This window comes from Zalophus californianus, chromosome 10 (genome assembly GCF_009762305.2).
Source record: "Zalophus californianus isolate mZalCal1 chromosome 10, mZalCal1.pri.v2, whole genome shotgun sequence".
Lineage (NCBI taxonomy): Eukaryota > Metazoa > Chordata > Mammalia > Carnivora > Otariidae > Zalophus > Zalophus californianus.
The window spans coordinates 32,630,421-32,650,678 of record NC_045604.1 but is presented as its reverse complement, the minus strand read 5'-3'; the positions used below and the strand labels follow the sequence as shown (position 1 = coordinate 32,650,678).

At 35.9% G+C, this 20,258-nt stretch overlaps 1 protein-coding gene across 1 annotated transcript in view; it reads left to right on the top strand.

Annotated features, from left to right (window-relative positions):
* The window catches only part of CRB1 (crumbs cell polarity complex component 1), a 211,642-nt gene that overhangs the window by 80,932 nt on the left and 110,452 nt on the right, over window positions 1-20,258 (top strand). The window contains exons 3-5 of the mRNA XM_027612985.2: window positions 8,319-8,514; window positions 11,464-11,603; window positions 17,689-17,871. Coding sequence (XP_027468786.1) covers window positions 8,319-8,514; window positions 11,464-11,603; window positions 17,689-17,871 — 519 coding nt within the window. The remainder of the gene's footprint in view (window positions 1-8,318; window positions 8,515-11,463; window positions 11,604-17,688; window positions 17,872-20,258) is intronic.

The window sequence follows — 20,258 nt, the reverse complement described above, 5'->3', positions numbered from 1 at the left end:
GCCCTGGTCTGTGGGTGGAGAGAGGCCAGGTCACTGGAGTGGACTCTTGTGATAATAATAAAGTATTAATAATACTAATAAAAATAATAATAAAATAAATACAGTAAGCAAATGCTATAAAATAATATAAAATATAAGCCAATTTTCATATTTCATCAGAATTCATCACTGATAGTTACATTGATTTCACCTACATCAAGAGAGGAAAAATCTGCAACTAATATATAACACAACACCAAGACACTATTGATTATGAAGTGCATCATAATTCCTAGATTTAAACCTATGACAGAGAAAAGAGCAGTCTTTAAATTGATAAAATTCAGGCATCTTTCAGAAATGAATCCTAGGCTTATAAAGTCTACTTTAAGTGACTATTTTGTAAAAGATATTTGTTACTTTTTGGTGTCCTTAGAAAAGATATATATAACTGCACAAGTTAGAAATCTTATTGGGTAAAAACTCAAAGATTGTTGCACTGAAAATAAAAAATCTGCCTTTAATCTTTCATAGTATCTTGCTAATCAATATTATGCTTGTTTTACACTATTAATCAGAGCACAAAGTCATCAGCCTCTTTGCTCTAGGATGTTAAAATTATTAATAGCTATGATCTAGAGGAGGAAAAGGTAGTATAAATCTATTGCTGTAATGGTAAGTGGTGCTAGAGTACCTCTTTGCAGTGATACTTGGTTCAGACTTGCACTGATAAGTGTTGTAATAGATATACCATGCATCATTCTTTAAAGAACCCAGGAATAGTGTATATAATTCTTACTCGAAAGGAAATATTATGCATAGAGGCCTGTTAGATATTAAATATATTGAGCAGACTCTGAAACTTAGGATGATAACTAAAAGCTAGAGTATAATTATTTCCCAAAGCATGGGCTCTGCAGATAATGAGAAAGATGTTCAGAGTGGTCTGTCAATGACATACTGCACGTGTTATGCATTCTCTCCCCACTGTAATGAGTGATGAGCACAACATCAGTGACAAGACCTGCTCCAGGCTGATAACATACGATGTGCGCTATCTTGTGGGACAGAATGTTAACATTGATCTATAATTGCTGAAAGATGTATATTGAGGTGCAAAATTTCTAAATTCTGATCAGAAGTTTAAGGCACAATCATTCAGAAACAATGTTTCATTTTAAACACTTGCCAAAGCCATAAATTTAGCTTTATGGCTTTTGATTTAGAGTGGGCCCAGGCTCGCAGAAGCATGAACCAGATTGCCTTCTGAGACAGATGATGGATTAATCTATAGCTATGACTGGGTCATTCATTCAAAATTCATTGAGCATTTTCCTTTTTTTTGAGCATTTTCTATATTCAAGAATATGCGCTAAATGCTATAGATCTCAGTGTTAAAAGACAAAAAATTCACATTGATTGTTTTGTAGATAAAATGAACAAACAAGCATTTGTGGTAAAATGTAATACATACTTTTATATTACAGGGGATTATAAGAGAACTGTGGAGTGGAACCTAAGGCAGGTATAAGTAGTTAAATATAGTGTCCCGCATCATGTGATACTCAAACCCAGTTTTTCAGAATGAATTAGAATTAACTGGGGGGAAGTAGGAATGAGAAGTGGGACATTGCAAGCAAGGGGAATCCCTATGTGCAGCCCAAAGACATGAGGCTGTACCAATAGAGTCCACACCTTTTTGAATCTTCTACCACATTCGAAGGCTTTATCCTGGAGACAAGAGGAGCTATTTATAAATTTTGCACAGACAGTGATATAATCAGATTTGTATTTTATAATGATCACTCTCAGAAATGTAGAGAATGACTTGAAAAAGAGATGTCAGTAGCAGAAAGACAAGAAGAGAGATGGTGAGCCTCTGAATAAGGTTGGAGCAATGGGGATGGCCCTTGAGATCCATTTCCATGGGGGAAATGCCAGGATTTAGTGACTAATTGGAATGTGGGAAATAAAAACAAGATGATGATAACTCCTAGAAATCTGGCTTGGGTGATTTAGAGATAATCTCATTCACTGAGATGTTTGGAAGGGGGAGGGGTGTAGGGGATCAGTGAGGGTGGATTGAGGAGAGTTTATATTTGGAATTGTAGAATGATGTCTGTTGGAATAGTTGGAGAAGACATCTATGATAGTTGGAATCAGAAGAGTAATGTGGCCTAGAGTTACAGACTGCTAATGTATAGCTTATGTGAAGATATCACAGGAAAAACTTCCTGATACTCATTAGAATGGTCACCTGCTTCTAGATCCATAGTCTTTTCTTAAACACAAGTGAAGTAAACACAACACTTTAATCTTTTCCAAAGTGCCTTTAATTCCTTCACCTTTGCTAGAATTTGGCATTTATCTGATGAAACCACTTTCTATGCAACCCTCCTTAAAGGTTTTGTTTTTTTTTTTCTCGATTCTCAGGGCCAGGAGGGAAGGTTAGCTTTCTCTAACTAACCCCCCTACTCCTGAAAGACCACTGGTTCATCATTCACTTACCGCTTACACTACTCTTTTCCTTTCCTCACAAGCCATTATTTCCTAACCTCCAGGACACTTCCAGTATTCTCAATAACTTCTGCTCTTTCCCAGTCAACTTCTTCACATTTGGTTCAATTCAGCAAAATGTGCTAAACACCTGTCACGGGGCAGATGTTTGCTAGACACTGAGGATGTACATCATTGAAGAACATAAAGCACTGGGCTGTGATGTAACCTCATGGCTAATAGCACAGGCTCTAAATTCAGACTGCCTGTAATCTAATCCTGGCTCTAGCACTTTCTAGCCTTTTGGTCTGCATCAGGTTTCTTAACTTCTCTGTGCTTCAGTTTCATAACACCTCATGGATAATTTTTTGAAGATCAAACAAAATCAAATAATGTACATAAAATGCTTAGCACAATACCTGATGTGAAATAAGCTCTTGATGAGTCTCAGCTATTACTATTGATAATAAGGAAGGATCCTTGTCTTTAAAGCAGTTCTTGGAGATAAGCAAGTAACAAATAATAAAATATAATGCTGTAAATGCTATGAAAACACAAGAGGGTGGAACCAGTAAGGTAATCAGGGAATATACTTCATTGAGAATGCGGCATTTAACATAAGTCTTAAAGGATGACTTCATCAGATGGACAAGTAAGAAAAAACCTTTGAGAGAGAGAATTGGTTTGTCCAAACTCTTGGAGGTAGGGGCATATGGTGGGTTTGAGAAAAAGAAAATGATCTGATATGACTGGCATATAGAATGATGATAGAATTGTGATATGAAACCAGAAGTATTACCAAGATGTTTAGAGGTCAAAATGAGAAGTTTTCACTTTATCCAAATCCAGTTAGGAGCTATTGCAGAATTTTATGGACCATGCTTTTCGCATTTTTTTTTAAAGATTTTATTTATTTATTTGACAGAGAGAGACAGCGAGAGAGGGAACACAAGCAGAGGGAGTGGGAAAGGGAGAAGCAGGCTTCCTGCGGAGCAGGGAGCCCGATGCGGGGCTCGATCCCAGGACCCCGGGACCATGACCTGAGCCGAAGGCAGACGCTTAACGACTGAGCCACCCAGGCGCCCGCTTTTCGCATTTCTTGAACTTCCTATTTTCAGTGACCTGCATCTCTATTCCACTACAGCCATACACTGATGCAGTTTCAAGTTGGATTCTCTCATCATTCCAAACTGCTTTCCCACCAAAGTCCTCACCACATCCAGAGCTTCCAGTGTCCTTGCTTCTGTTGAATTCTTACCTCATCTTTAGCAGAGTATCAACCACCTGGCTTCTCTATACTCATACTGTCCAAAGCTTCTTCTCTATCTTGATATCTCCTTATGAGCCTGGACTTTGTAGAGAGTAGAGCTATTCTACTGATGTGCCTGTATTGTTCTCTGAACCTTCTTGTTCTTGACCTGCAATTATTTCCTTGAAGATTTCCAGTTCTGGAGAGCCCCTCATTGTCTACTCTTTTCTCATAATTTAAAGTCGATTAATCTACCTCAGCTATTTACTACCTAATTTGGGCTATATATTTACTATTGCTCACTAGCTACTTATATGTCCATTGTAGCCCTTTTTAAAAAATCATATTTAGTGTAGTGGCTGCTCCAAATTTGTCCAGTCTCTAGCTCCTATACTCATAGTATGCCATCTATATTTGTTTTAGTGGAATTGGAAACTATTCCAAATTCCCTTCCAGGAATATGTTTGCTTCCAAAGACTTTTCAAAAAAATTTTTTTTCCTATCTACCCTGAGGAATTGAAGAAGGAATAGGAAAGAACAAATAGATTGTAGGTAATACCTACCATTCACTGAGCATTTACTATAATCCAACCTTGGTGTTAGCAGTGACAGAGCAGAGCTAATCCTGAGTGGTCTGTCTACAAGATTCATGTTCTTCCTACTCTTCCATGATGAATGGCAAAGGAAAAGGGGAAGAAGGAAAATAATACAAAAAGTACTTGTTGGACTCATTTGAGAAAGGATTTGTTTGCCTTGCATGCTTCAATAAGCATTCTCTATAAAACCATCTCATTTCCATCTACCCAGGTCCTACACAGTTTTCTCTGCTCTATCATTATGTACTATGGTGGCTCGGAAATTATGTGTGTCCTGATGTCTTTCCAAAGTTCTTTAAGGGAAGTGGAGACAACTTCTCTCCTGGGATCCCAACGCTTATCTGGGGTGGTATCAAATTCCCAACTCATCGAGGGTGAGGCTGAAGAGTCTGGGATTTCTGCTCCTCCTTCATTTTTGCTACATCTTTAACTTTCTGCTTGTCTCTCACCTGAGGTAGACCAAAAACTGAGCAGTTCTGCTTATTTGAATATTCTACTCAAATCTTTCCTATCTCAGGTCTGTGTATCAATCAGGTTTTGATCAGGAAAAAAAGAACTCATTCTATGTATATCAGTTATAAAAAGCTTAAATGGGAATTAAGGGCTTATACACAGAAAGGCTCCATAATTTGTGGGTTCTGCTGCAAAATAAAAAATGTGGGGCCCCTTGTTCAAAAATTAAGAATTTCAAGGTGGTGACAGAAAAACAAACCAAGCAGGAGTCTGTTAGGATTGAATTTTGACCTCTCCCAATCCCAATACACAAATTACTCTGTTGAAGTTCTAAACCCTAAGTCGAAGTACCTCAGACTGTGACCTTATTTGAAAACAGGGTTGTTGCAGATATTAGTTAAATATTTGGCCGTGAGAAACTTTCTGAACTTCTTTTGACAGTTAATGCAAATTGAGTAGTTAGAGTGAAACCATCCCTGACTGTCAGGAATTAATGATCTGACAACTTAGGTCATCTACATTTATGCAGGGATGCCTTTGTGGAGATTAACACAGTATTCGTTATAGTGAGTTACCAAAGCTAATGATGTCAGTGGATTTTTTTTTTTCCTGTCTTATACTTTCTTCTTTTGGTGCAGAGTTCTTCTTGTCCTGTATGTGTGTGTGTGTGTGTGTGTGTGTGTGTGTGTGTGTGTGTGTGTAATATACCCTTTCTATTTTCTTGTTTCATACTATTAACTATTAATGAATTCCAACAGATTGGTTTGGTTCCTGGGTGGATTTTTGTGAAAGAACTCTACAATTATGAATTTTCTATTTCTTAGACAATCAACCACAGAAATACTACTCCCTGTGACTCTATTCAATTTCTATTACCACATATAGTTACAATAACATGGTGTTGTACTTACTAACACTAGGCATAAAATGAGTGTTTCCAGATAGAATGGACCACACAGTTCAGGTATATTTTTGAAGGTTGATTAATTGTATATTTAATGGATATAAGCATGTGATTGACAGTAAGTATCCAAATGAAAAATACAAATCATAGTTAGTTATTCAGATGTTTTATCTATGAAGCCAGCATCTGGAAATACAAAGACATCTGGATGACTGACTATACTTACCACATTTCATCTGGCTATTTTGGCATCAAGCAGACATTGACCCAGCCATTTTTGTCTATATCAGCAGCAGTGATGAGCTGCAATAAAAATCATATAGTTAAGTAATATCAAGGTAATACAAATAAATTACCCCAAAGTAACTAGCTGAATTGAAATTGTATCTAAACTATGAAACACATCAGGATGTACATCAGGATCACTTTAAAGCTAAAGTAGTTGAGCTACAACGTATAAGTGGAGCTTCAGAATTTAAAATAGTGGTTTATAATGTATTTCTTAAATACTAGGAGGTAATCTGGGTGTATATCAGATGAATATATGAATTTTATTTGAGTTAAATAAAATTTAGAAAAGCTTTAACAAGTTCCAAACCACTAATTTGGCTTGATACGTTAATACTTTCCAGCAAATATGGATGACTAAAATACCAAAGGACATAGTCTAATATCACATGGGCAAAGGCAGTATGGACAACTGGATTGACAAGAACGGGAATATGTAGTGATAGGAATTGCACAAAGACAGTCATTGACAAGCATGGGACACAGGCAAGAATGCATGTGAAATCACCATGCCTTGACTCTGCATATGGCAGGTGTGGAGTAAGTGCCAGTTGCCCTCTGCTCAGAGAGCACTATGGGAACCTATAATGACCAAAAATTCCTGGGTGGACACAGTTCACTCTGCTTAAAGTTGTGATTGATCATTGTCATTTCAGGGGAGGTAATTTTGTACCTTGTAATTACCGAAGACTGACCCATTACCATTTGAGTTGCTATATATGTTACAAAATGATTATAAGAAAAAATTTTTTAAAGAACTTATTGTTTTTGACTTATACACAGTCTTGGAAAATAGAGATCTCTATTATCATATTATTTTGCATGGCAGAAATAGAGATACTAAAATATTACTGAAAAGGCATTTCAGAGAGAGAATGAGAACTGCAGGTCCTCTGCTAGCCAGTTCAGCATTTTTTCCCTTCACCTTATTAATGCCAACTAAAACAGATATGATTGATCTCATTCCCAGACTGGGTAAGAAATAGCCAGGCCTCAAATACTGCAAGCCATTTACCATGCAACAAGTACTGTTCCACAACTTTCTATTTTTGTTGACGTAAAACTTAATTTTTAAGTTTTTTTCTTATCAAAAAGCAATCAAATTTAATATGCTGGCCTCCCTTTTCAACTTAGGTATTTATGGAATCTAGTCACAGTTGTAAATGGTCAGCAGTGTTAGAATATTCTACTGCTTTTTCTGTCAGGAAAGGCGGCACAGAAACTACTAACAATCTCTGAGTCCTTTGAAAATCCTTCAATATCATTTTAATACACAATTTAATATCCTGGCTTATAGGCATAGAAATAAAGATATGTAAATGTAGATATTCCCCCTTTTGTGTCTTTTAAAACGTATGCAAATTTGATTATTATATATCAGATATTATTTTGATAGATTCAGTAGGGTAGTTTGTCTCCATGTGACTACTTTTGTAAACCTTAAACTTATTTTGCTTACTCAATAATCTTCATTTACTATTTTGAGGGGAATAAATACAGATTTTTTTATGTGACATTACCTTAAAATGAAGTAGCTCCTAATAATGCCACTAATTATATTAAGTTTAAATCACAAACTGATTTCCTAATTAAAAGTAGGATTTTACAACACTAAAGAAAATTTAAATTAAAAAGTCTATGCAGAAGGAGCACTTAAGGAAATAATTGCACATTGTATTTGTACAATAAATGTAAAAGGAACAAGTATTGTTTTTTTTCCTCCTCTAGCAACATTTAATATGTTCCCCCTACTATCATAAGCACATTGTAATTTTAATAATAATCCTGTGAGGTAATTACAAGTATTGGTCCCATTTTTTCAAGTGCAGAAACTGAGATCTGGAAAGGTTAAGGAATTGCCCGAGGTCACACGGCTAAGTGGCTGTGCCAAGATCACAACCCAGCTCATTTGGCTTTGGAGTTTGAGCTGTTACCCACTTCTGTATATGATGTCGAACTAACTGTTTAAAAATAATTTAAAAACATTGACCAGTCCCTTTTAAGCTTCCAACAAAAGTACAGTTAACAATAACTTTGTTCTAAAAATGACTTGTTTCAACAGACTAAAAAGCCACAAGCTGTTGTGCGCAACAGTTCTTTGTAAGGAACAGCTGCTCTGCATTGTGCACCTTCCCACAAGCAGGCCAGAAAGTTAGTTAAGGAACAGCTGCTCTGCATTGTGCACCTTCCCACAAGCATGCCAGAAAGTTAGTATCAATTACAATTAAGGAGGAAAATTATTTTGGGTAACATAACATTTGACAAGAGCTTTGGTAAATAAAGCACTGACAAAGAGCTAAAATACGAATGCTGTGCTAAAACTTCCTTTTTTCTGCGCTGACTCTCTTAAAAGGTGTGAACTGTGAAATGGAAGTTGATGAATGTGGGTCCCAGCCCTGCCGAAACGGTGCAACTTGTCGGGATGCTCTGGGGGCTTATTTCTGTGACTGTCCCCCTGGATTCGTAGGTGATCACTGTGAACTCAACAGTGATGAATGCGCCAGCCAGCCGTGCCTCCATGGAGGGCTGTGTGTAGATCAGCACAGCAGGTACGTTTTCTCCTATGTCTGGGTGGTTGGCTTGGAGAGAACTCACAGACCAACAGCTATTGTACCACTCTGGGGAATTTGGAGGGCTCAAGTCCTTAGCTTAAAATGTTCATGTTGCTTTACACTTTAAGTGACAACAAGTAGTAACATTCAGATTTTACTTAGAGATGCATCTTTTGGAGGTCATCTGTCCCAAGAGTGAAGATTTTCCGAGTCACTCTTGTAATCGTTTAGAACTTTTATGTTACAGAAAAGTCCCAGCTTTTCAATTCCATGAAATAAACCTGTTGTAGATAGGGACAGTGCAAAAACAAAGCTGGAAATAATTCTGTACATAAATATTAAGTTGTATTTACATAATAACAAGCATATGAATCAAGTGGTGAAAAATACATCCTTTAGGAATTTTATATAAACAGTGTTGGAAAGGCAGTGATATTAAATTCATTGTATCTTGAATTTTCAGGTTTTCGGGGAAGTGGGTGAATACTTTTGGAAGAGTAGAATGGCAAGAAGTAGCCATGTGGTTCTACTCCAAAGTAGATTCTACCATTGGCTTTTCAGTAAAACAATAAACAAACAAATAAATAAATAACACCTTAATGTGATATATATAATAAATTTAGGTGGTAGCTGAATTCATATAAAATATTTTATAGACCTTTCTGATACCTATTTTTTTTAAATAGGCTCCACATCCAGCATGGAGCCCAACATGGTGCTTGAACTCATGACCCTGAGATCATGACCTGCGCTGAGATCGAGAGTCAGAGGCTTAACCAACTGAGCCACCCAGGGGCCCCTGATACCTATTTTAACCACAAATATTGAGTTATCAAATGCATAATGATTTGAACAGCGTTAGTACTTAATGTCTTATTGGGTCCTTCAACAGCTCAGTGGAAGGCAAGGTGAGCATTAATATTCTCCCATTACATTAAGTTGTCTAACGTTCAGGGAAGTTAGGTGACTCCCACAAGTTCACACAGTTAATTCTTGGCAAAGGAAGGACTAGAATCCAATTCTCCTTTATTTAATAAGTAAGATAGAATTTATCCCAAATCTGAGTTTCAAAGAGAATCGGACTCAAACGGGGAACAGTAAAAGGCACATGTACTAGGAACTATCAGGAAAATGATATAATTTTAAATAGAACAATGTGGGGTGCCTGGGTGGTGTAGTTGGTTAAGCGACCGACTCCTGGTTTTGGCTCAGGTCATGATCTCAGGGTCATGGGATTGAGCCCCAAGTTGGGCTCTGCACTAAGTGTGGGGTCTGCTAAAGATTTTCTTTCTCCTTCTGCCCCTCCCCTTCTCTAAAATAAATAAATAAATCTTTTAAAAAAAATAAATAGTACAATGTAGTTGTGTATTTCTTTTGTAAACTATAAAGCCTGACTTCTAATCACATTCCACATCTTGCCTCTGACTTTCAGTTTTACCCAAATCATTCTCCAGGGGCGAGAATCTACATTCCTGAAGGCAGTTACTGGCCGACATGCAGACACACCAGAATGCAAGTTTCCATACACGCACTCCAGAGGAAGAGCAGGAGGTCCTCCCATCCATGCTTTGCTGTCTGCACAAAGCATCAGACAGAAAATACACAAAGCTTTTGCTTCCTATGGAAATGCAAGCAGAACAAGGCTGATTCCTGCCCCCTTTCATTTCTCCAACTCACGTGCCATGAATAATTTTTCTTTTACCCTTATTTCTCTTACTACCTAAATTTTGAGAAGATAATCACAAGGTCAATAACTACAACTTGATTTTGATTTCCCACAACAAAAAATTAACACATTTGCTATGAGGTTTATGGGAGTTAGAAACTACATACACACACACACACACACACACACACACACACACACACACACAAAAAATAGGTTCTTGCAGACCAAAGGAATCTGTAAATAGAGTCTCTAATTCTAGGAATTGAGATCCACTAGCCAGCCTCAAGTACATGGCTCTTGTCTCTAACGTCTCGTATATAGTAGAATTTTAGTAAATGTTTTTAATTAGTAAGAGGATTTCTCACTAGCAATACATATAAAAATTATAGTAACTTATTACATTTGCTAATATTTCAGTTTCCTTAGTGAAATCTTAATATCGGTGTTTGGTGGTAGATATACAGACAAGCCATAGTGAACAGGATTCCAACTCTTTATAAATTCATAGGTGTTCTTTCCTCCAGACTTTCATTTTATCTAAATTGAGTGTGCAAGCCCATCTTTTTACAATACTAACTCCTTGAGGAGATCCCATCTAAATTAAAAAACTCCTCTTAAAGTCAACAAGTTTCTCCATCAGATTTGCATTTTGAATCCGTCAGATAATCTCACTCAACCAATGAATGGTTAGAAATAGCAAGACTCAAATATTTCTGTAATCTAAAAATAAGAGAACATAAGTCACAATTCATATAATGAGAGCTTTTCCTGTTTTTTAAATAATTTATTGTTTCACTTCCCAAAAGGGACCTTATTAATGGGCTGTATATGTAAAAGAGTGACACAGTGGTATAAATCATTCTCTACCTGCCTTCACAAATATTAACAACTTTATTTAGTCCTACTTAATAGTAATTCAATATTTTCTGATGCTTCAGATACTGTGTCTATTCTTTATATGCACATTTAATTATCACAGTAACCCTTGACATAGGTATTATTATCTTCAATTATGAATGAGAAAACTGAAGTAAATAATCATGATTTCCCAATAATTTTGTATGAAGCCATACTATAAATTTAAAAAGATAATCTGATATTAGTATGGAAATACATAATGTTTTCAGACTTATAGAGATAATTCTCCAGAGTTTTTGAGATAAGTATTAAAACCATGCCCTGGGTCTCAGATTGATGGACAGGGGAAGAGACAGAATAAAGATATTTGATCTCAATATGACCAAGAGTTGATGTGAAAATTTCATTTTACTCTCCAGCTACAGCTGTAACTGCACGGGTAGTGGATTCACAGGGACACATTGTGAGACCTTGATGCCTCTATGTTGGTCAAAACCCTGTCATAATAACGCTACATGTGAGGACAGTGCTGACAATTACACTTGTCACTGCTGGCCTGGTAAGTGACCAAGATCTTTCACAATTTTTTTTTTTTTTTTGCTTAGAATAGAAAAAAAATCACAGCAAACACAGACTAAAAATTCTTATTGTTGAAAGTTTACAACCAACTCCTTCTACTTAGCATTGTTTAATTTAATTGTATTCTTCATTGCTCACACATACCTACTGCTACACTATGCATTGTCTAAAGTAGGTTACCAAGCTGCCCAATGATCAGAACTTTCTAGAAGAAACAGGAATAAATGAATAGAAAAATAAATTTCAGGATGGTTTTCATGGAGAAAAATTCACTTGAAGACACTTCCTTCCAAGAAGTTTTCTGTAATGCCTAGAATATATTGAAACTCATGAAACAATATTAAAATCCTAGGAGATTGTATTATAACTCATGGAGTCAGTCAACATAATTCAGATGGTCCCCATAGAGGATATAGAATGATATTCCAGAAATGGGTGTATTCTCCTAGTCATTTATAATATAAATGAGATTACAAGTTTAATATACATAAACCATAACTAAAAATTACACGTGAAGGGTAATTAGACAGGAGTGTAAAGGTGTTACCAGAATGAGTAGAAAACATTATATACCACTTAAGTCAACAAGTCATCTGTAAATATTGATGTTAATTTTGGCAAAAAATCTGCTTGACATATTTTTAACCTAATTCTCACTAGGATTTCATTGATAGAAATAAAAGAGCATGTGTCCTCTTTCTTGATCCACTGGTAAAAGATGATAAAGTTATGATTATTTAAAATCTAGTTGTTAAGAGCTTACTGATCATCTCTCCCTTTTTCCTTTCATTTTACTGTCTAAAGAAAAAATAATCCTGTGGTTGGGGAGGAATATGGAGACTGGGGTCAATCCAATTGTTAGTAGCTTCCCATTGAAAGACATCTCATTGTCTAAGGGACATTTAGCATGCTTTGGTTACATATATTTTGTAGGTAAAAAACAAACAATGTGGAAGGGTAAAAGGAAGCTCTGAATTCTGTGGCTCAGAAATCTTTGTGAGTCATGTGTCTGCCCACTACCAGATAACGAATAGGGCATGTTAGTTATCCTTTGGTCATTAGCTTGACTTAAATACTGAAAATATTCCAAAATGTGTTTTTTCACATTCTTGTCATCCATCAGCACTCAACATTCAATCAACACTCTGTACAAGATCTCTATCTGGAAGCGGGTGGGGTGGACAGTTTGGGAGCAGAACAATTCCATCACTTATTAACTGAGTGAACTAAGATGGTTACCTCTTATTCCTCAGTTCCTCATCTGCAAATGAGGGGTGAAAAAAAATGACTTGTATTATTATGAAGAATAAAGTTATAAAAATCGGGCCTGGAACATATTAGGTACTCAAAAAAAGCAACTGTTGTTACATACCAGGTTCTACAACAGGAGGTAGGAATTACATATGAGAATGGTTTCTGTTCTCTAGAGGGCTTGTAATGAAGTTAGGCAGTTAAGAAGACCTACCTTAAAAAAGACAAATCAATATGTATTCCATTCATTCATGGATTCAATCATTTAAGCCACATGGATTTCAGTGCCAATTATATATAGATCAGGGGTCTGGGAATCAAAAAGACATGGTCCCTTCTTCCAAGGAATTTAAATTCTAGTAGAGAGACAGTGTGAAAAAAAGTTGTGCATTGTACAATTTTTGGTACAGTAAAAACCTGTAATAGATTCTATAACGGAATAAGGGGAGAAGAAGTACAGAGATTGCCTGATCCAGTAGGCACCACTTTAGAAAATTTGAAAGATCACTAAGCATATCCCAGAAATGTACTTGTGACTTTGGACAAGTTACTTTACTGCTCTGAGCCTCAGTTTCCTCATCTATAAAGCAAAGATGATAATATCCACCTCATAGAATTACTTTAGAGAGAGATCCAGTAATATATATAAAGTTCCTAGGTCAGCCTAGACCATAGTAAGCACTCAGTAAATGTTAACTAGGTACCAAAATTAGGAGATTGACCATTCTAGACCCTCTGGCTAGCACATAGCAGCTCATAATTTATTCAAGGAAAGAAGAGAGGAAGGAAAAGGAAGCTAGAAGGAAGAAAGGGCTATAGGCACACATGGAAAAGAGCATATCCAGTTGTAGAACTTTGATTGTTCCAAAATGCTGGACTACATAGGGCTGGTGGTGGAGAGTTGAGGCTGGGGAACAAGACAAGACTCAAGCCAGATCACAATGCTGTTTGTCTGCCCTGAACACTATGGAGCAGAGAGGTAGCATAATCTGACCTGTTGATTTAATAAGAACTCTCTAGCACTTTAGTGGAAGATGATTGAGAGAAATAAAACAAAAGGCAGAGATTCTAGTAAAAAAAAAAAAAACTTCTGCGATAGTTTAAACAAGAGATAAAGCTATTTGCCAGAACTATGACTGCAGTGTTAAGGGTAAGGATGAGGAAATGGACAACCATGAGACTCATTTAGGAGGCAGATATGATGTGGGCATTAAGAAAGGGGCACAGACTAAGGACAGTTCTGCTTGAGTTTCTTTCTTGAGTTACTGGATGATGGTAATTTTGCCTAGATAGAAAATTTCAGAACGTCTTTGTATCCTATTCTTACTGTTATACATAAAGAGAAGATTTAATGCTTTTCTTAGATACAGGGTAGTTTGCAAACTGCCCTGTATCTAAGAAAAAGAGACCATTTCTTTGGATTACAAGACCACCACGACTGAAGGCAATGGCATGACTCCATCACCATAATTGCCTGGGGTCCTCATTTCAAAAATAATTAATTACAAGAAGTGTCAGTCTAAGATGACTTATCTTAATGCTTATCTTAAAAGTTTTCTTGTTAACCCAGATAAGATTGGATTTGTTTAAAAAAAGAAAAACGTAAGAACCCTAGGGACTTGACTCAATATATTGTTTCTCTATACAAAGTTTTGTAGAAAAACTTGTTAAAACTATTGAATATAGCCTTGACTGAAGGAGTCTGTTTATACACATGGTTAATGGGAGCAGCAAACAAAATTCCCACAAGGCCCCAGTGGTGGGGACAGGACTGGGAAGACCATAAATCAGAACCTTCCTAATGTTCACTATAGGAATACGGTAATGCATGAGTCAGAAAGCAAAAAAAGGATTTATGAAAGTTTTAAATTACTTCCTAACTTGGCCTGTGTATGAATCCTGAGACTTAAACTGAGAAGAAAATTGAAAATAGTTGGAGCTTTCTTCAATAAGTTCAGTGTAGCACAATGAATACCACTTATAAAAACTTGGGAAAAGTAGATATTTGGGTTTAAGAGACCTTGGGTTCTTGGGTGGGGGAGGGTTACCACAAAAGATTGTGGGATTTGATCTGACATGTGCTTTTAGTTTCCTTTTCCTCTCTAAGTTTCTTCTTCAGATGGTTGAGAAAGACCTCAAGGGTCATATGTGACAAATGTATTATACTGTTGAGCAACAGAATTTATGTTGTGGTTATGATTTGACATATGACCCCATTCAGGTTTTTATTTAAATTACAAAATGAGTAATCATATCATATTCTCATTATTTGCTTATTAATAGTCAATTCTCCAATTTACTTGCTAAACTAGAATTGTAAACTAAATTGTTGATTATTACTCTTTGAATCTCATTCAGTCATTGATTGAAAGTCTACTATTTATGCATTGTTCGGTATTGGAGTGGTGAATAAAATAAAAAACAGTCCCTGCTTTTGTGGAGCTTATAGTCTATTGAGGGAAGCAACTATACATAAAAATAATAACAAAAATAATAAAAATTATTTTAAGAGTGATGAAAGAAATAACTGGGTGATATGAGAGAAAACAAAGGGATCTTATTTAGATCTATTCATGAGAAAAAGCCATTCCAAGAGAGTCATACAAGATTAAATCTCAAAGCTAAGACTTAGCCAAGCACAGTCTTGGAGGAGCATATTCTAGGAGAGGGAACCCTGTCATGAAGGCCCTGGGGGAGAAAACATTCCAGCGAAGGAATGTAGAGATGGGAATGGGGCCAGATAATAAAGGGCATTTTAGGTTAAAGATTTTGAATTTTATTTTGTATGAAAGCAGAAGCCATTGAATAATTTTAAAGTAAAGAAGTAGCATGATCAGATTTATAAGTTTTATAATTTTGGATTGTAAATTTCATTTTAAGAACATATTTCTCAGCAGAGTTAAGTGACATTGCAAAGATCTTTAGTTGACTGTGAAGTCACTTGTATTATAAGTCAAATTATGTTCTTTAAGAACTTCATATTTCAGCTTATGTATATATTGTGCTATATAAATCATAAATTAATCAGAAAGTCTAATGGGAAAAACAGGAAAAAGATATGAAATGATTTTTTAAAAATCCAAAAACATGTTAAATTCAATAGTAACTGGGGAAAATGTAAACCCAAACAACAATGAAGTACTATTTTTTTTTTAATCTAACCAACTGGTAAAACATTTTATTTGGTATAGCAATTGTTGACAAGGGTTTGGAGCTATATGCACATTCACCCAGCGCTAGTAAGTATATAGATGGTACGACTACTCCCAGAGGTGTTTATCAGTATCTATTAAAATAAAAAATGGGGGCACCTGGGTGGCTCAGTCGGTTAAGCGTCTGCTCAGGTCATGGTCGCAGGGTCCCGGGGTCGAGCCCCACATTGGGCTCCCTGCTTGGGGGGAAGCCTGCTTCTTCCTCTCCCACTCCCCCTGCTTGTGTTCCCTCTCTCGCTGTGTCTCTCTCTGTCAAATAAATAAATAAAAATCTTAAAAAAATAAAATAAAATATGTACATAATCTATAACCCAGAAATTCCTCTCTAGGCATAGACCCCGGTGCTATACCCAGACATTTACATAAACATGCATATATATATATATAATGCTATTCATTGCAACATTGTTTGTAATAGTAAAATGTATATCAATTCATTAAGAGATAGGTTAACCTATGGTACTTCCATGTTACAGAATACTTGGCAGTAGTTAAAAATTATGTGTTAGATCTGTATTACTAACATGGATAGATTGTGCAAGGGACTGAGAAAAGCAAGTTATAGAAGGATGCATATAGTGCAATTTCAGTTATGTTAATATACACACAATAAGACTATACATATATATATATGAATATATATAGTTTTTTTTTAAACAAGTGCACTTGTATGTAAAGCCAAAGAAATAGTTCTGGCAAGGATGGTCTTTTATATTTAATATTCAAATTTTTTTATAAAGTACTAAATCATGTTTTATTGTCCTTAATAAAATGACCCAATTAAATCCATTTAAATACAAAATAATTTTTTATTCTGTCTTACTGAGTGTGAAGAAGTAATCATTTACCTTTGCTTTGAGTTCTAAGAATTTAGGGCTGGCTATGTAGTTTCTGCTGACTTTTTGGCTATTTTCTTAAAAAATATTTTTTTCTTGCTAAAAATTCAATTGGAGTATCTGAGGAGATGGAATCTTTAAAATAATCAGGAAATCAGGGGCACCTGGGTGGCTCAGTCATTAAGCGTCTGCCTTCTGCTCGGGTCATGCTCCCAGAGTCCTGGGATCGAGCCCCGAATCGGGCTCCCTGCTCGGGAGGAAGCCTGCTTCTCCCTCTCCCACTCCCCCCTGCTTGTGTTCCCTCTCTCCCTGTCTCTCTCTCTGTCAAATAAATAAATTAAAAAAATCTTTAAAAAAAAATAATCAGGAAATCAAAGTTATCCTGAAGTCCCATTTTATTTCAAGCCTTCTTACTCCCCCTGCTTGTGTTCCCTCTCTCCCTGTCTCTCTCTCTCTGTCAAATAAATAAATTTAAAAAAATCTTAAAAAAAAATAATCAGGAAATCAAAGTTATCCTGAAGTCCCATTTTATTTCAAGCCTTATTTATCAAATATTTTAAAAAATATTGGTCAATATTGTACAAGTGATTCCTTTGCTACTGCTGTTTTCAAGGAAACTTCTCTTATCAGCTTTTCTTTCTTAGCTCCTTGAGGACAGCACATTGTCTTGTTAATTGGTGCCAGGACAGTGGTCAGCCTCCTTTCAGGCATAAACTCTGGTTGAGGAGTTTTGACTCAGCTGCTTCTCTGAACTTTTATCCTGCAGGATATACCGGTGCCCAATGTGAGATCCACATCAACAAATGCGACATGAACCCCTGCCAGTCTGGTGGGACATGTGTAGAGCTGTCCCCAGAAAAACAATATGGACACCTTGCTCAACTGCCTTCTTCATTCAGCCACCCTGAAGCCTCAGGTTATGTTTGTATCTGTCCGCCTGGACTCACAGGTGAGAGCAAAGAGGAGAGATGACTTGACTTTCTAGCACTTTATGGCAGATCATGCACTCAGTCAAATGGTGTATTAGCAATAAGATCTGTGCAGTATAAACTCCGTTGCTATGGTGCAAAGGGTCCCCCTTGTGGGCATGAAAAATACCATGTTTCATACATCATAATTCTTCAAGTCGTGAGGAAAATGTTAAAAATAAAGATCAAAGAGCTGTAGGAAGGGGAAATATTTTTATACATTATGCTGGGAATTGGAACCCGACTCCAATTCTTTATTTTATAAACAGAAAATGTTGGAATTTTTATTTTATAGTGATATCAAAATTTTATGTTATTCAAATTTGCTCTAAAAAAAGTTAATGCACTTACTTATATTTACACTGAGAACAATTATATAGTCTCAAGTAATCTTCCTCAACTACTTTATAGCTAAAGTTGTTCTGTATGTCAAATTTAAGTGACTCTTATCTTTTTCTACAGCATTCTTACTCTGAAACCCAGAGGAAATTTGCATGTATATTTTCCAATGAGCAGTTGTGTTTGTCTGCTTCCATGTTCTCAAAATTTTCAGAAATTTGGAGATAAAAAAATAAATAAATTTGGAGACAGTCCCCATATTTGGTAATGAGTAGTAACTGACCTACAACTGCATAGACATCACTGAGAAAACTAATTATAATCCACCTTTCCATCTTATTTCTTTCTCCATAGATTAATTGATACCTGAGGAAAGTATTTCAGTTGTTATTGAAGATTTCTGAGAAAAGTAAATGAGGAATAAGAAAAAAAGGGGAGGGTGGGTGTCTCTCTCCATTTACTATTCCTTTTCTTTTAGTGTTTCAGTTGTGAAATTTAATGGTCTTTGACTCATGGCAGTGTTTGCTAGAGAAGATATTTTCTTATTCACTGACCTCTGTATCAGAACACATAGGAGAAAAATCTCCCCATTGTCAATGTCAGGATAAGTAGTATTTTTCCTGAACAACTTCTAACTTGCATGCTTTTTCCTTTAATAAAAGGCTTGCAAATAAATCTTGATAAATGATAAAAAGCATGAAATAAATTCATGGAATACATCATATTTCCCAATTATGTAGGTGGCTAGAAATCTTATTGGTTAATGTGGGTTCTATAGCATTAGGTTTTTTCTTGAACATATTTATGTTATTTACCTTACCTGAGATTATTTAAATTTCCTGTTTCTGTTTCTTATGGTTGCCCTTTTTTTCCCCTTATTTTTTTCTAAATTATTTGATCTTGGTATAGTGTATGTATTTTTGTCAGCTACTCTAAATTCTCCTTGAAACAAGGCAGGGGAGTTATAAATGTTTTTAAATGTCAGATTTTAGGTTATAAAGAGGAAATTATATCAAACCCAGAGGCCATTGCAGATATTGCCTCACTGGACAAAAGGACATAGTTGACCAATGAATCTGCAGGTCCAAACAGGAGAGGCCATCAAATATTCTGGAAAAGTGTGTTGGCCTCAATATCTGAGGAGCTGCCAAGAATGACTATATGAGTTAAGAAGTCCTAGCTGCCCCACATCACTATGGCTTAATGAAATAATCACTTATTTTTCACTGATATCAATTCCAAAAATGGGTTCTCATGATCAGTTGTCCTCTGAATAGTGATTCAGGGTCACAAGCTCTTCTCTCTCTCTCTCTTATTCTTATTTCCATCTTCAAAAGCAGTTTCCAAGTTTATCATGCTCTTCTGCAGCAAGCCACTGGAGGAGGAAAGAAAATGGAGCATGGCATCTAGAAGGTTTTTATGGGCCAATACAAAAAGTAGTGGCTATCTCTTCTATTCACATTCTATTGGTCAAATTTAGTCATATGGCTACATTTAACTACAGCAAAGACTGAGAAATCTAGTTTTGTTGTGTCCCTAAAATAAAGAGAAAAGTGTTTTTATGAACAATTATCCCCTTTGTCTTCTCATTCTCTTGACATTGTCTTTTATAAAGCAAAAGTTTTAAATTTTAATGAGATTCAGTTTGTCACTATTTCTTTCATGGATCATGCCTTCAGTGTTTTATCTAAAAAGTCATCAGCTTACCCAAAGTTATCTAGGTTTGTTCCCATGTTAGCTTCTAGACATTTGATAGTTTTGCACTTTACATTTAGGTCTGCAGTCAGTCCATTTTGAGTTAATTTTCATGAAGGATGTAAGGTTTGTATGAAGATTCATTTTTCTGCATGTAGATATCCAGTTGTATTGGAAAGACTCTCTTTGTTCCACCATGTACTGAAAAGACTATTGTTTTGCTCCTTTGTCCATGATCAGTTAATTATATTTACATATGTCTGTTTCCAGGCCATCTATTCTGTTCTAATTATCTATTTGTGTATGTTTTGCCAATACCACACATGATTACTGT